Source organism: Orycteropus afer, unplaced genomic scaffold (assembly GCF_000298275.1).
Source record: "Orycteropus afer afer isolate SDZICR_OR568_19922 unplaced genomic scaffold, OryAfe1.0 scaffold00130, whole genome shotgun sequence".
Classification (NCBI taxonomy): Eukaryota; Metazoa; Chordata; class Mammalia; order Tubulidentata; family Orycteropodidae; genus Orycteropus; species Orycteropus afer.
The window spans coordinates 4,025,121-4,038,837 of record NW_006921717.1 but is presented as its reverse complement, the minus strand read 5'-3'; the positions used below and the strand labels follow the sequence as shown (position 1 = coordinate 4,038,837).

Genomic DNA, 13,717 nt, shown 5'->3' with positions numbered 1-13,717 from the left:
GGTGTTGGTTTTTGTGACTCGAGTTGCAGGACTTTGAGCCCAAGTGTTTTAACTTCTCTCAGAGCCTCCATTTCTAGTGAACACATCCAGACAGGCCTCAGAGAGATTGCAGGTTCAGTTCCATACCTCAATAAAGTGAGTGATACGAATTTGTTGGTTTCCCAGTGCATATAAAAGTTGTGTTTGCACTAAGCTGCAGTCTACTAAATGTGCAGTAACATTATGAGAAAGTTTGAAATGCTGTGAGAGTGACCAAAATGTGACACGAGACATGACGTGAGCATTTGCTGTCGGAAAAAGGGCGCCAATAGACTTGTTCCGCGCAGGTTTGCAAAATAAAGCAAAACAGCAAACTCACTGCCATTGAGTCAATTCCAACTCATAGCAACCCCCTTTTGGTTTCCGAGGCAGTGACTCTTTACAGAAGTAGATTGCCCAGTCTTCCTTCTGCGGAGTGGCTGGTAGCTTTGAACCGCCAACCTTCTGGTTAGCAGTCAAATGCCTTAGGCACTATGTTACCAGAGCTCCTTAAGCAGGTTTGAATTGTCTGAGAAGCACAATAAAACGAGGTATACCTGTATTTTAAGATTCACCTGTGAAGTATGGAAAGCAATGCGGGCCCTGCCTGTTCCACAGGTTTATGTTAGCAAAATGAGCCAGTGAGGACGAAAAGGCTGTAGGTCCCCCAGGGAAAGCCTGGTGATCCCAAGGTGAAGGACTGCTCTCCCACCTGGGAGCCCCGTCCTGGCTCTGCCTTCAGGCTCTCCAGCCCAAAGTTCCCAGGGGACTTTGAAAGAAGATGTGGCCTTTGGGAACTGCAATGCCAAGACAATATCCTCTTTTGTTCAGGTTTTGTGGTTCCTGCCCCAAAACAAATGGGGTCTCTCCACTACATAAACGTTGGTGGTTTGAACCCTCCCAGTGACATCAAGGGGAAAAAGCCTGGTAATGTGCCCCAGAAAAGACTGCAGACAAGAAACCCGATGGGGCAGTTCGACTGTGAAACACGCGGGGTCGCCGTGAGTCGGAATTAACTCTGCAGTCGCAGGTGTTTCGTATTTTGGTGCCAAAGCAAACACAAGACACACCCAGCACCCCTGCCCCAACAAGGCACAATCAGTGAATTAAACCTTTCCCACCCTCCGCTCAAAGCCCAGATCTCCCGTCCGGTTCAGCACCTTGGCTCCGCTTTAGTGAAGGGCAGGGAAGGGGCCTAGCTGAGCCCCCAGTCCGCCCTGCAGCGTTCAGACCTTGGAGCTCAGCTGGCCTGCGCGCACTCCTCCGCAGACGAGAGATTTGGAGCCCTTCTGACCGCAGGTGACTGGCTTCACCAGCAGGTAGGGGTGGGTGGTGATAACAAGCCCCACCCCCTTCACTGGAAGGGAGCTGATTGGTGGAGAGCCTGGACGAGGCGGGGCCGCGCTGGACCTATATTAACGCGCTCAGTCACGGGCTGGTAGTTATGCAGTAGGTAATTGCTGAGCTCAGGTGAGGCTTTTGGGGGCAGGAGGTGGGGATGTCTGGGGGTGCCTAGAGGGAGATCCCGTGGTTGACCGCTGAGGGTGGAGGGAGCCCTCCCCTGAGCTTTTAGTTGGCGTCTCTCCAGCGATGACGGGGTTGTGGGGGGTGGGCTTGGGAAAGTAGCTTGAAATGCTGAAGGCGGACCCATCTCAACTAGCTAACGTCATTCCGGGCCTCAGTTTCCTTATCTGTGAGTTAGAGTCTGGGGTTGGGGTTGTGAGTGGGGGCAAGAGGACCAGTTAGACGCTTGGGCTTTTGGAGTCAGACAGGCTCCACCTTCAACTGGCTGTGATCTCCGTGCCTCAGTTTCCTCGTTTGCGACAACTTCCTTTCCAGGAAGAGAGAAGATAAGTCGTAAAGCGTTGAGCACAGCTCCAGGCACTTGGCCTCAATGGTGCTTGTTGCTGTTAGGACTCCCCTGGGGCCTGGCCTGGGTCCCAGGAGGAGGAGCAGTGCTCCGATCCCCTGCAACTCTGTATTTTCTGGCTTCTCCCCCCAACCACATGCTTCCTTCAGTACCAAGCCCCTTAATTGCCACGCCCACCCCTCTACCGTCACTCTCTGTCCTGCACTCTCTGTCCTGCACGACTCACCCGTCTTGACTTGTGGGGGAGGGGAGAGACAAGTGCTAACTAAGTCCCGGGGTGCTTTTTCTACAGGTCACCCTGCCCCGCCCCACCCTGCCCCACCCCTATCCCCATGAGATGAGTGCCCCCCACGACCCTGCCTCTGTCCCTGTGGTTGCCAGCCAGGGGAAACTGGGGGGCTGGAGCTGTCCAGGTGGGGGCAGTGGCTCCCTGCTTTCCCGCCGGCACCAGGAGCTGCGAGCCTTCCTCAGCCTTCTGGGTGAGTGTGCTTTGCTTGGCTGGCAAGGAAGGGGCTGTGGGGCCAAGTGTGAACATAGATGTGAAGGGTAGGGCCTGCCCCTTCGTCTCTCAGGTGACCCAGGTTTGGCAGAGGAGAGGCAGTGGTGTCAGGAATCTTGGGGTTTGGCACCCTAAGGCCACTCCTGCCTTAGAGATTATGGGGAGGGGTAACCCGGGACCTCCTTTTCCTGTACAGAGGACAGTTTTCTCCAGGAATTCCTCTCCAAAGATCCCTGTTTCCAGATCTCGGATAAGGTGAGGGGAGCAGAGTGCAGGTAGAGGTTGAGGGACTCACTTGGAGAAAAGGCTGGATTCTGCTACTTTTGGGGAACCCCTGGGCTGGTGAATGGTCCCCGGGTAATGCGAACGGTTTGTGCCTGACTGCTAAACTAAGTCAGTGATGCAAACCACCCAGTGGTGGTGTGGAACAAAGGGCTGGCGATCTGCTCTGAAACATCACAGCCGAGGAAACCCTATGGCGCAGTTCTGCTCGGCAACACACGGGGTCACCATGAGTCAGAATCAACTTGATGGCAGTGGGTTTGTTATTTTTGGTTTGGGTCTGGTGGGGAAAGCGGTGTTTTCTCCCACTCAGCAACATTTGCTTGGGTACAAAGGTCCTGGCCCCTAGTCCCCCTCTTCTCTTTCCTGTTGACTTCTAACGCCCACCCCTCTGTCTCTATGCAGTATCTCTTGGCCATGGTGCTGGTTTACTTCCGGCGTGCCAACCTGCAGCTCAGTGAATATACCCACAGCAGCCTGTTCCTGGCACTGTGAGTGTGTGTGCGTGTGTGCGCGGGGTGCGGCAGGGGAGAGACTTGCTGGGGGTTGCAGGGTGGGCCAGAACAGGCGCTCTGGCCTCAGCTCCCTGACCCCGGGCTCCTGTGATCAGGTACCTTGCAAATGACATGGAGGAGGACCTGGAGGACCCCAAGTGCGAGATTTTTCCCTGGGCGCTGGGTGAAGATTGGCGTCCTCGGGTGGCGGACTTCCTGCACCAGAGGGACAAGCTGTGGGCCCGGATGGGCTTCCGGGCAGCTGTGAGTCGCCAGAGCTGTGAGGAGGTGAGATCCTTGGGTGAGAGAAAGTGGGCCTTGGGGGGGCCTGTCACCCCACCGACCACTCGCTCCCCTCACAGGTCATGGCAAATGAGCCATCCCACTGGGCCTGGACCCGGGAGCGGCGCCCCCACCACGGAGGTGCTCAGAGGGGCTGCCCAGAGGCCCCAGTCTCCCTGCCCCGGGGCCCTGGGCTCTCTCCGCCCCACTGCTTCCTCTGTGGCTTGCCCCCATGCCACCGCCACCCCCACCTGCCTGGCCCATCCATGTGGCCTTCTCCAACCCCTGTGTGGCATCACCCTCTGTCCCACAATCATCTCTCAGTGGTCAGAGACCTCTGGGCTGGGGGCTTCCTCCTCGTCCTGCCACCCCAGCTGTACCTGGAGCCGGGCGCCTACACCCTGCACAGTGAGTGGGGACAGGAGCTGGGGGACAGGCTTGGGAGCCCAGGAGGCAGGAATAGGGAACGACAGAATGTGGGGAGGGCGTGTGGGCCCTCCTGCCTGCGTAAACTTGTCACCAGGCAGACTTCCTCTCTGAGCCTCACCTGTCCTTCTCCACCCAGTCCTCCCAGAGCCTCCGCTTTGCCCTGGGCCCTGACACGTGGCAGGGTGAAGAGCAGCCATCTGCTTGTCTGCTGACCCGACACAGCCCTGGCTGTGGCCCTCCGGCCTCCCGACTTGTTGGCCTCAGGCTGGCAGTACTGCCCACGTCCCCTGCCCCTTTTTCCCCTAGCCTGCAACTTGTACTCACTGTGGCCCCGACCCCCTCAAATAAACTCGCGTCCACAGGATACCAGTTGTGCTCAGGTCCAGGCCTGGCTCCTTGACACAGGGCAGTGGATGGGAGGGGCTGGATGGGAATGGTGCTCTGCCAGGGTCAGGCCTGTACCCTTCCTAGTGCTAGTAATCACTGTTCTAAACCTGTTCCTCTAAAACTTCTGCCACTTACGGAGATGAGATCTGCACAGTGTGTGGGGAACTAAGTGAGGTGGAGAAAGCCGTTGAGAGGCCTTGGAACCTATTTAAAAAAAAAAAAATCCAGAAAACAGCTGTATAGTCAGGCCAGGAATGACCACAGGGTCTGGTCCATTTAGAAATTAAAAAAATAAAAACTTCCTACCCTGGGCTGCTATCAGATATAATGTATGATTGTAACTCCAAAAAAGATGATGGGGACCCAGAAGAGTGAATTTCTTATTCGTGGGGAGCAGGAAAGGCTTCCCAGAGGAGGTGGTATCTGAACAATGTCCAGCTCACCGTGGAGGGTGGGGAAGGATATTCTTGGAGAGACAGTCTAGGGAAGTGATGAGCACCTGGTTTCTGGAGCCAGACATAAACTCAGAATGTTACTTCATCTATTTCCCTGGGCCTCCCTTGCCTCATCTGTAAAATGGGTTGCACTAGGAGCTGTTGTTTCAACTCGTAGTGACCCCAACAGAACACTGCCCAGTGCTGCACCAGCTTCACAAACATGGCCATGCGTGAGCCCACTGTCGCAGCCACTGTGTTGATCCACCTCGTGGGGGGTCTTCCTCATTTCTGCTGACCCTCTTCTTTACCCAGCATGATGTCCTTCTCCAGAGACTGGTCCCTCCTGAGGACACGGGGACGGGAATCTGGCACAAATAGATGTGGGCCAGGGATGCAGGTCTCTGGAAGAAGGGACTGCTGCCCCGCCCACCAGAAGGAGAAAGGGGAGGGCGTGTATGGTGAGCGGCTGGAAGAGGAGATGGGACCTGGGGAGAAGTCTCAGGAGGTCAGGATGCTGGGAGTCTGGACCTGCTTTGTGAGTGGCTCCCAAGAAACACACACACACAAAAAAAGCCTGGCAACTGCAGATGCTAAGGGCAAAGACAACGACCAAAAAACAATTTAAATTTGTTTTTCAAGTAGGTCGTATGTTCACACATTTTGAATTTTGAGCCGAGAGTCACTCTCTGACTCCTGACCCGCAGCTACCTGGTTCCCCTCCTTGGAAGAGATGACAGTAATAGTCTCTTGTGTGTTTCCAAAGAGTCTAGACATATATGACTTACTATGAAATTATTAATTGTTGTTGTTACGTGCCATCAAGTCGGCCCCGTCTCATAGCGACCCCTCCTTGGGTTTCCAAGGTGGTATCGTTATGGAAGTAGACTGCCCAACCTTCCTTCTGAGGAGTGGCTGGTGGGTTTGAACCAACAGCCTTCTGGTTAGCAGTCAAGTCATAGTGCCTTAGGCACTATGCATTGAAGTGAAATTCACAGAACATGACATTAACCATTTTAAAGTGGACATAAAACTACCTTCACAAAATTGTGCAGCCCCCACCTCTGTCTAGTTTCAAAACGTTTTCATGTCCCCAGAATAAAAGCTTACACCATTCTTCCCTGTCCCATACCTAACTCTATGCATTTGGTGGTGTAGTGCCTAAGGCATTTGAAGGCTGGTGGTTCAATCCTTGGAAGGAAGTTTGGGCAATTTAATTCTGTAGAGATACCGCCTCGGAAACCCAAGGAGGGGTCGCTATGAGTCGGATCCGAATCGACGGGAGTGATTTTTTTTAGTTTTAGACATTTCATGTAAATCCCTACACTATATGTGACTTTTTGTGTCTGGCTTCTTTCATATAGCATAGATGTCTGAAGTTTTCCATACCATAGCATGTACCAGTATTCATTCCTTTTTATGGCTAAATAATATTCCATCACATGTATGAACCACATTTTGTTTATCCGTTCATCTGCTGATGGACAGGTTTGTGAAGGTGATGGTGGAATGGTGGGACACCATGGGTTGAGCTAGAGGGCTCTGAGGGAAGGGCTGGCTTTGGCTACCTCTCAGTGCATCTGTGATGGTTAAGGCTGTGTATCAATTTGACTGGGCCATGATTCTCAGTGGTTTGGCAGTTATGATGTCATCTTCCACGGTGAGATCTGATATAATGTAATCACCTCCATGATGAGCTCTGCTGTGAGCAGCCAATCAATCAGTTGAAAGGGAGTTACCTTGGGGTATGGCTTCCAGTATATAAAGACCTTCTGGGAAAACTCTAGATTTTTGCTCCCTCTGGATCCTACGTTTGGCTCTTCATCATGTGACCTCTGGTTCCTGGACTTGAACCAGTGGCCTGTCATACTGCCTGCCTTTGGAGCCTGTGAGCTGGTAAGCCTCCTAGATTCCTCAGCCTCTGCAGCCAGCAGCCTGCTGTACTGCCTGCCAATCTTGGGTTTGTCAGCCCTTGCAGCTACGTGAGTCAGGACAAACCTCCATACTAACTTCTGACCCATGGACTTGGGACTTGCCTGCCTCTACAGCCACGTCTCTTGTACCCTGTCATGCTGTCAGAAGGGACCAGACCCTGGAGAAGGATATGATGCTTGGTAAAGTCGAGGGTCGACAAATAGAGGGAAGACCTTCAATGAGACGGATTGATGCCGTGGCTGCAACAATGGGTTTAAGCACAGCAACACTTGTGAGGATGATGCGGGACCAGGCAGAGTTTTGTTCTATTTATTGTACACAGGGTCGCTGTGACTCAGAGCTAATTCAAATGCCACCTAACAACAACAACCACATGAGCCATTTCCTTGAGGTAAATCTCCCTCTCTCTCTCTCTCTCTCTCTCTCTCTCTCAGCTTCACTGGTTTTGCTTCTCTAGTGAACCCAGCCTAAGATAGCATCTTTCCTCTCCCTGATGCAGGCACAAAGAACTTGCAGTTCCCCTCATTGGCATGTGCTCCCCAAGTCTCTGGACTTTTGCAGGTGTTGTTCCTTCTCTTTGGAACACCCGCCCACCCACCTTGCCTGGTTAACTCCTACCTGTCCATCAACTCAGCTTCCTTAATCCTCAACCCCGGGCCTAGAGTGCCCCTCCCGCAGCAGCTGCTGGTCTGCCTTGGTCACGCAGGGCAAGCACCTGTCCCCAAGGGCTGAGTCAAGGCTGGATGCCAGCATGCTGTTTCCCTGACTCACCAGGTGAGGCATGGCAGGCAGGTCACACCGCTCTGGGGCCTGGAGTTTTCCTCCCTGTAAAGTAGGGGTGAGAGAGGGATCATATTAGTGGTTCTTAGCCTTTCTGAGGTCATGGACCCTACAAGCCTAGGAAAGCTATGGGCTGTTTCCTGAAATGCTGGGTGGACACCCTAAGAGGGCTGTAGCGGTTGCTGGGCTGGGGACCCCCAAGACTGGTGAAAAGCCCCGAGCTGGGGACCTCCACAGTCGCCCCCCACACACCCACACACTGCAGCTAGGGCTCCGAGTGAGCCAGCTGTCCTGTTCGCATCCTCGGTTGTCCCCTGCTGGGTAAGAAGGCACACAGGCCTTCCCAGGTGGGTGGGCAGAGGGCGTGAGCTAGCTCCCCGACTCCAGAGCCCTCGGAACGCTAGAGAAAGGTGGGCTCCCACAGTTGCACGCTGCACCAGCGGGATCCCAAGGCCGAGAGGGGCAGGGACTTACCCAAGGTCACGCAGCCACCAGCAAGCCCTGGCCCGGAGGCCACGTTCCCCGCGCCCCACCCAGACGCCCGGAGCCGCTAGGACCGGGGGGGGGGCGGGGAGGCAGCCAGCCCCGGAGCTGGATTGCAGGGCGACCGGCGGCCGGCAGGGTCCGCTCGCAGCCGCCGCAGCTCGGGGAATCTCGGCCGTGCCCTGGGGGCGGCGGGCGGGGACCGGGACAGCTGCCGCGCCGGGTGCGGGGCCCGTGGGGATGCGCTCGGGGTGGGGCCGGCCCTGCAACTCGAGCCTCGGGCCCCAGTTAAAAATACCCCCGCCTGTGTGCGCCCCTCCCCCGCCTGCCCTTCCGTCCCGGCCTTTCCCGGGGGACAGTCCTGCCTCTTTCTAATTTGTCCTCTCGCGGAGTTGGCCTCGGGCCTGCGGAGGGAGGAACAGCAGCCACCGATAGTCCAGCTCGGTGCCCGGGAGATAAGGGGCGCGCAGAGGAAGCGAGGCAGGAGCCCGCGGAGTCGAGGAGGGCGGAGGAGGGCGGAGGGGCGCGAGAGGAGGGCGGGGAGGAGCGCTCTTCCTGGTTGGGCCCTGCCCTGAGTTGCCACCGGGAAGCCAGCCGCAGGGACCTCAGCGGCTCCCCAAACACTCCCTCCCCAGGTAAGGAGCTGGGTGGCGGCCCCCGCGATTCTCTGCAACCAGCCACTGCGCCCTGGGCTGCCGGGGCTGCCCTTGCTCGGCCTGTCCAGGCCCCTTCCGAGTGCCTGGGCCACCGGCGGGGTGTCTGGAAGGGTGGTGCCCTGCGTCTTCCCCAGCTTCTCCTCTGTCGCCAGGGGCTGGGCTGAAGCAGGGCTGGCCGGGAAGGCACTGGGGCCCAGCCCGGCTGCTTCAGGGGCCTGGGGTGGGGGACCCAGACTGCCTGGAGTTCCCAGCCCACACCCCAGGGAGTGTGGTCTGCTGGGCTGGGAGCCTGGCTGCTTTGGGGAGGGGGATTACAGAGTCAGAGAGGTCTTCCCTGGGGCTCCCTGTGTTATGCTGGCTCTGCTCCGCCCTACCTGGCCTGGCTGGCTGACCGCAGGGCTGCTGGCCCAGGACAATGGGAGTCTGGGAAGGGTGGAGCGGTGGCCATCACACCTGAGGTCTGCAAGGCCCTCTCCTGGTTTCCGGGAACAGAGAAGTAGCTGTGAGCCCTGAGTTTGTGAGGGGAGCGGTGGTTCAAGGGAACCCCAGGTTTGGGGAGGAGGGTAGTCAGGAGCAGAAGAGTAGGCACTAGGAGGCAGGACCCCAGTTCTAGTTCTGGGAAGACCTGGGTTCTGAGCAGGCCGTGGGTCCCCTAGGATGGCGGAGGAGTTCATCACCCCGGTGTACTGCACCGGGGTGTCAGCCCAAGTGCAGAAACAGCGGGCCAAGGAGCTGGGCCTGGGCCGTCATGAGAACGCCATCAAGTACCTGGGCCAGGATTACGAGCAGCTGAGGGCGCGATGCCTGCAGAGTGGTGCCCTGTTCCGCGATGAGGCCTTCCCCCCAGTGCCCCAGAGCCTGGGCTTCAAGGAGCTGGGCCCCAACTCTTCCAAGACCTACGGCATCAAGTGGAAACGGCCCACGGTGAGAAGGGCTGCTCTGGGTGAGAGTGGGACGGGACCTCAGCTCCCCAGCAAGGAGTGGGGTCTGGGATGGCTGGGTGCCAGTTTCCGGGAGGGACCGGCCCTGGAACAGGACTCTGGTTCACCTGCAGGACCTGCTCTCAAACCCCCAGTTCATTGTGGATGGAGCCACCCGCACAGACATCTGCCAGGGAGCACTGGGTAGGCCCCCCAGAGTTGTGGGGTGTTTTCCGTAATAGTTCCCCATTCCCGTACGGCTCTGCCCCAACCCCTCCCTCCTGCAAGTCCAGGCAGGCTCTGTCTATCAGCGCTGGGCTTGTTTGCCAGGATTTCTGGGTCTCTTCTGTGGGCTCAGAAGAGCTGGGGACACTTCACTGGTGAAACTCCGAGCTCTCCCCAGCATGGGCACCCATGTGCACCTGCAGGGCCAGGTTATAGAGCAGATTTGATGTGGGCTCCCTCCCCTCCCAGGGGACTGTTGGCTGCTGGCTGCCATTGCTTCCCTCACTCTCAACGACACCCTCCTGCACCGAGTGGTCCCACATGGCCAGAGCTTCCAAAATGGCTATTCTGGCATCTTCCACTTCCAGGTGAGGCTCCCTGCACATCTGGGGAGGGGGTGGTGGCCAGGGGAGGTGGGGAGAGGTGACCCACAGCAGTGTAAAGCTGGGGTGACTGAGGGCCACACCCCGCGGGGGCCAGCCCTCCCTCTTGAAGGTATTTGACCTCTCGATGACAGTTCTGGTCTGTCATGTGTGAGACCGCTGAGCGGGTATCTCAGTTGGCAGTCTTCTCGGGTGGCTGCGTGTTTCTGGGAGAAAGTGTTGGGAACAGTAGGGAGAGCTCTGGGTTATATTCTGGAAGATAGATTCTGTTCCTTCCCCGGGCCTCAGTTTCCCCATCTGGAAAATAAGGAGTGTTCCTCTGGGGTCAGTGCTCTCCCCACCTGCAGCCTCCTGGGCCTTGGCAAACTGCAGCCGCTGACAGCGCTGCAGAAAAAAAAAAAGACTCAGATTAAGTCCCATTAAACCAGCTTTTCCTGACTGCGCTCAAGGCTCCTCTTTCCAGTCACTAATTTTCAATGAGACACACCCCACAATCCAGGGCGAGACCCTCCAGCCCTGGTGGCCCCAGGCCTGCCCTGGGGTGGGGGTTGTTGTTGGTGAGGGCTGTCCTGGGTGTCCTCTCCTTCCGCCTGGTCGAGCAGCCCCGTATCCCATTCCACCCCCATCCATCTTGGAGGGGTGGGGTCTGAGGAGGAGTCTGGAGGCGGAGGAGGCCTGCGGGGACCCACTGTGCTGATATCCCTTGGCCCAAGGCCGCACCTGCCCCGCCGGCAGACCGCAGGGGCGTGGCCCCTTTCCCCGACTCCTGCCGTCACTCCTCCAATCCGCTCCTCCTAGGCCTCCGGTTGGTCTGTTCAACTCCCACCGCCCCCGCGCGCTCCCTGATCCCGCCTCCTGCCCTTCCCCCAGTGTCCAGCCCAAGGCCCATCAGATTGCTTGTGGCTGAGTTCAGGTCCCAGGCGCCCTGGACTGGATGTTCCAACCGCTCCTCCCACACGGGGAAACCTGTCTCTCTTAGGATCTCTGGAATAAAGCCCGTGATTGAGGGAAAAACAGCCACTCCTATCTTGTGTTTACAGGATAGGGATGTCACATTTTCTTTCTGCATCCAATTTACGGATATATCCCCCCCACATACCGCCTGGGAAACCCGAGGAGGGGTCTCTATGGGTCGGATACGCTCTGGCAATGAGTTTGGTTTGGTTTTTATGCCCCTCCCCAGGTCTACAAGGGGAAGGGGAAGGTAGAAACATGGCTGAAGGGCTTTGCAGTCTCCTTACCAAGGAGATACCCCTTACTGTTGCCTTAGAGTTCATTCCGACTCATAGCTACCCTATAGGACACAGTAGAACTGCACCATAGAGTTTCCAGGCTGTGATCTTTATCGGAGCAGATCTTTTCTCCAGGAGCATAGGGTTTGAACCTTCCACTTTTGGTTAGCGGTCAGCGCTTAACCACTTGGCCACCAGGGTTCATATCCAGGAGATACCTTGGGTTATTTTATTATTATGTTTTTTTTTTTTTTTAATTAGGATTTGGGTGAAGATTTACAGAGTAAATTCACTTTTCATACAGCAGTTCACATATACTTTGTCTCATGTCATTGACCAAAATTTACAATGCAGCAGCTCCCCTCCCACTTCCTCCCCATAGTTACCTCCTCCCAGTGTCCATCCCTTCATACTCTTCTGCACCCTGAGCTATCTCCCTGTGCGTAAGCAGCCCTTCCTTCTCCCATGATTGTTCTCTCCAGGGCGTGTGTCTACTTGAGGTAAATGTTTAACTCACATGCCTATACTTTGTTTGGCTGGAAACCACAGTTGTGGGTTCAATTCCAGACCTGAAGGGCAGCTAGGGGCCATAGTCTCAGTGGTTACACCAGGCTCCATTGGACCAGCAAACCTGGTCCCCACCTTCTTTTTTTTTTTTTTTTTGCCTCCAAATGATTTTGAGTTTTGTACCACATTGTTCTCCCTCTTTATGTAGGATCTCCTACATCCCTTCCAAGTGGATGGCAGTGGTAGCTGGGCACCATCTAGTTCTTCTGGTCTCATAGTTGTATAGGTTGCAGATCGGATGGTGTACCAGTTGCTAGGACTGATTGTTCCCATTAATTTTGGTTTTCTTCTTTCTTCTTGACGAGGAGAGACCCGTTGTTGCATCTAGATGGCAGCTTCCTAGCTTTTAAGGTCCCAGTCGCTACTCGCCAAAGTAGTAGGTGGAACAATGTTTTGTATAGTATGTTATGCCAATTGAGCTTGATGTCCCCTGCGACTATGGTCCCAAGCCCGCAGGATCAACTACTCGGTCCCTCTGGGTAGCTGGCTGTGACCAAGCAATGACCATAACCTTGCCCCTTGTCAGCTCTACTATACACCTGGGAATTCTGATCATTCACATGAACTTATAGGCCCATTGTCTGCCAACCCTGTATATGATCTTGGATACACTCTCCATTTAGACATACCTAATTGTTTAGCTTGTTCACACCTTGGGTTATTTTAAAAACATGAAGAGGGCTGTGTTAAAGGCTGTACCTGCCTGACCTTGTTTAACCTTCTTGTGAGGGAGGCACTGTCGACCCTTTTTACCGGTGGGGAAACTGAGGCTTGGGAAGGTTAACTCGCTCCGGATCATGCCATCTGGTAAGTGGCAGAGCTGAGGCTCAAGGTGGGGGATCAGTGAGCTGTGTGTGATCAAGACCCAGGTGTGCCAAAGCAGGTACTCACCGTGACCCCCCTTCCTCAGCTGTGGCAATTTGGGGAATGGGTGGACGTGGTGGTGGATGACCTGCTGCCCACCAAGGACGGGAAGCTGGTATTCGTACACTCCGCCCAAGGGAATGAGTTCTGGAGTGCCCTGCTGGAGAAGGCCTATGCCAAGTGAGTAGGGACCCCAGGGACAGCTCCCACCCACCCTGGGGGTGAGGGCTCCCAGCCCCCTTACCAGGTACCTGCTTGGTGCTGGGTGCCTAGAGTACTCACCTGGGGCTGCCCACAGGGTGAATGGCAGCTATGAGGCCCTGTCGGGGGGCAGTACCTCGGAGGGCTTTGAGGACTTCACAGGTGGGGTCACCGAGTGGTATGAACTGCGAAAGGCCCCCAGCGATCTCTATAGCATCATCCTCAAGGCGTTGGAGCGAGGCTCCCTGATGGGCTGCTCCATTGATGTGAGTGTACCCAGCCCCCCGCCCCCTGCACCCGACCTTGTACCCTGACCATGACTGAGTCCCGTCATCGGTGGTTCCTTCTCCCCAGCGCTGGTCTCATCCTTACCCCTCCTTGGTCTCCAGACTCCCACCCTTCACCTCAGCACCATCTCAGAATCCACACCAGCCCCCACCATCACTTCCTGCCCACCCGCTACTATCACTTCCTGCCCACTCCCCACCATCACTTCCTGCCCATCCTCCACCTCCATGCCTGGTGTCACTCCCGTCCCCACCTCCTCCCTTTCCCCAAACCTCAAATGGCAGCTCTTCCCGAGACTTGTTCCTGGACCATACTGCTCTGTTTCATTCCATCCCATTCCTGACATCCAACTCCATGTCCATCCGCCGTCCAGCCTCGGACCACCCTTCAGCCCTCAGCTCAGCTCCCAGCCATTTGGTACCTCACTCCATGCCTCATTCTCAACTTCACACCCCTCCCACCGTTCACTGCTCTTCAGTTCCCACAGA

The 13,717-nt window shown here is 56.0% G+C and overlaps 2 protein-coding genes across 2 annotated transcripts in view; both read left to right on the top strand.

Annotated features, from left to right (window-relative positions):
- The first annotated feature begins 2,225 nt into the window (after positions 1-2,225).
- Positions 2,226-8,713, top strand: SPDYC (speedy/RINGO cell cycle regulator family member C). Its single transcript, XM_007944974.1, has 6 exons — positions 2,226-2,367; positions 2,584-2,642; positions 3,075-3,160; positions 3,280-3,451; positions 3,526-3,853; positions 8,529-8,713. The coding sequence occupies exons 1-6, from the start codon at positions 2,226-2,228 to the stop codon at positions 8,711-8,713; spliced, it is 972 nt and encodes a 323-aa protein (XP_007943165.1).
- Positions 8,714-9,206: 493 nt separating this feature from the next.
- The window catches only part of CAPN1 (calpain 1), a 32,273-nt gene continuing 27,762 nt past the window's right edge, over positions 9,207-13,717 (top strand). Inside the window, exons 1-5 of the mRNA XM_007944778.1 lie at positions 9,207-9,473; positions 9,604-9,673; positions 9,944-10,062; positions 12,787-12,920; positions 13,039-13,207. Coding sequence (XP_007942969.1) covers positions 9,207-9,473; positions 9,604-9,673; positions 9,944-10,062; positions 12,787-12,920; positions 13,039-13,207 — 759 coding nt within the window. The remainder of the gene's footprint in view (positions 9,474-9,603; positions 9,674-9,943; positions 10,063-12,786; positions 12,921-13,038; positions 13,208-13,717) is intronic.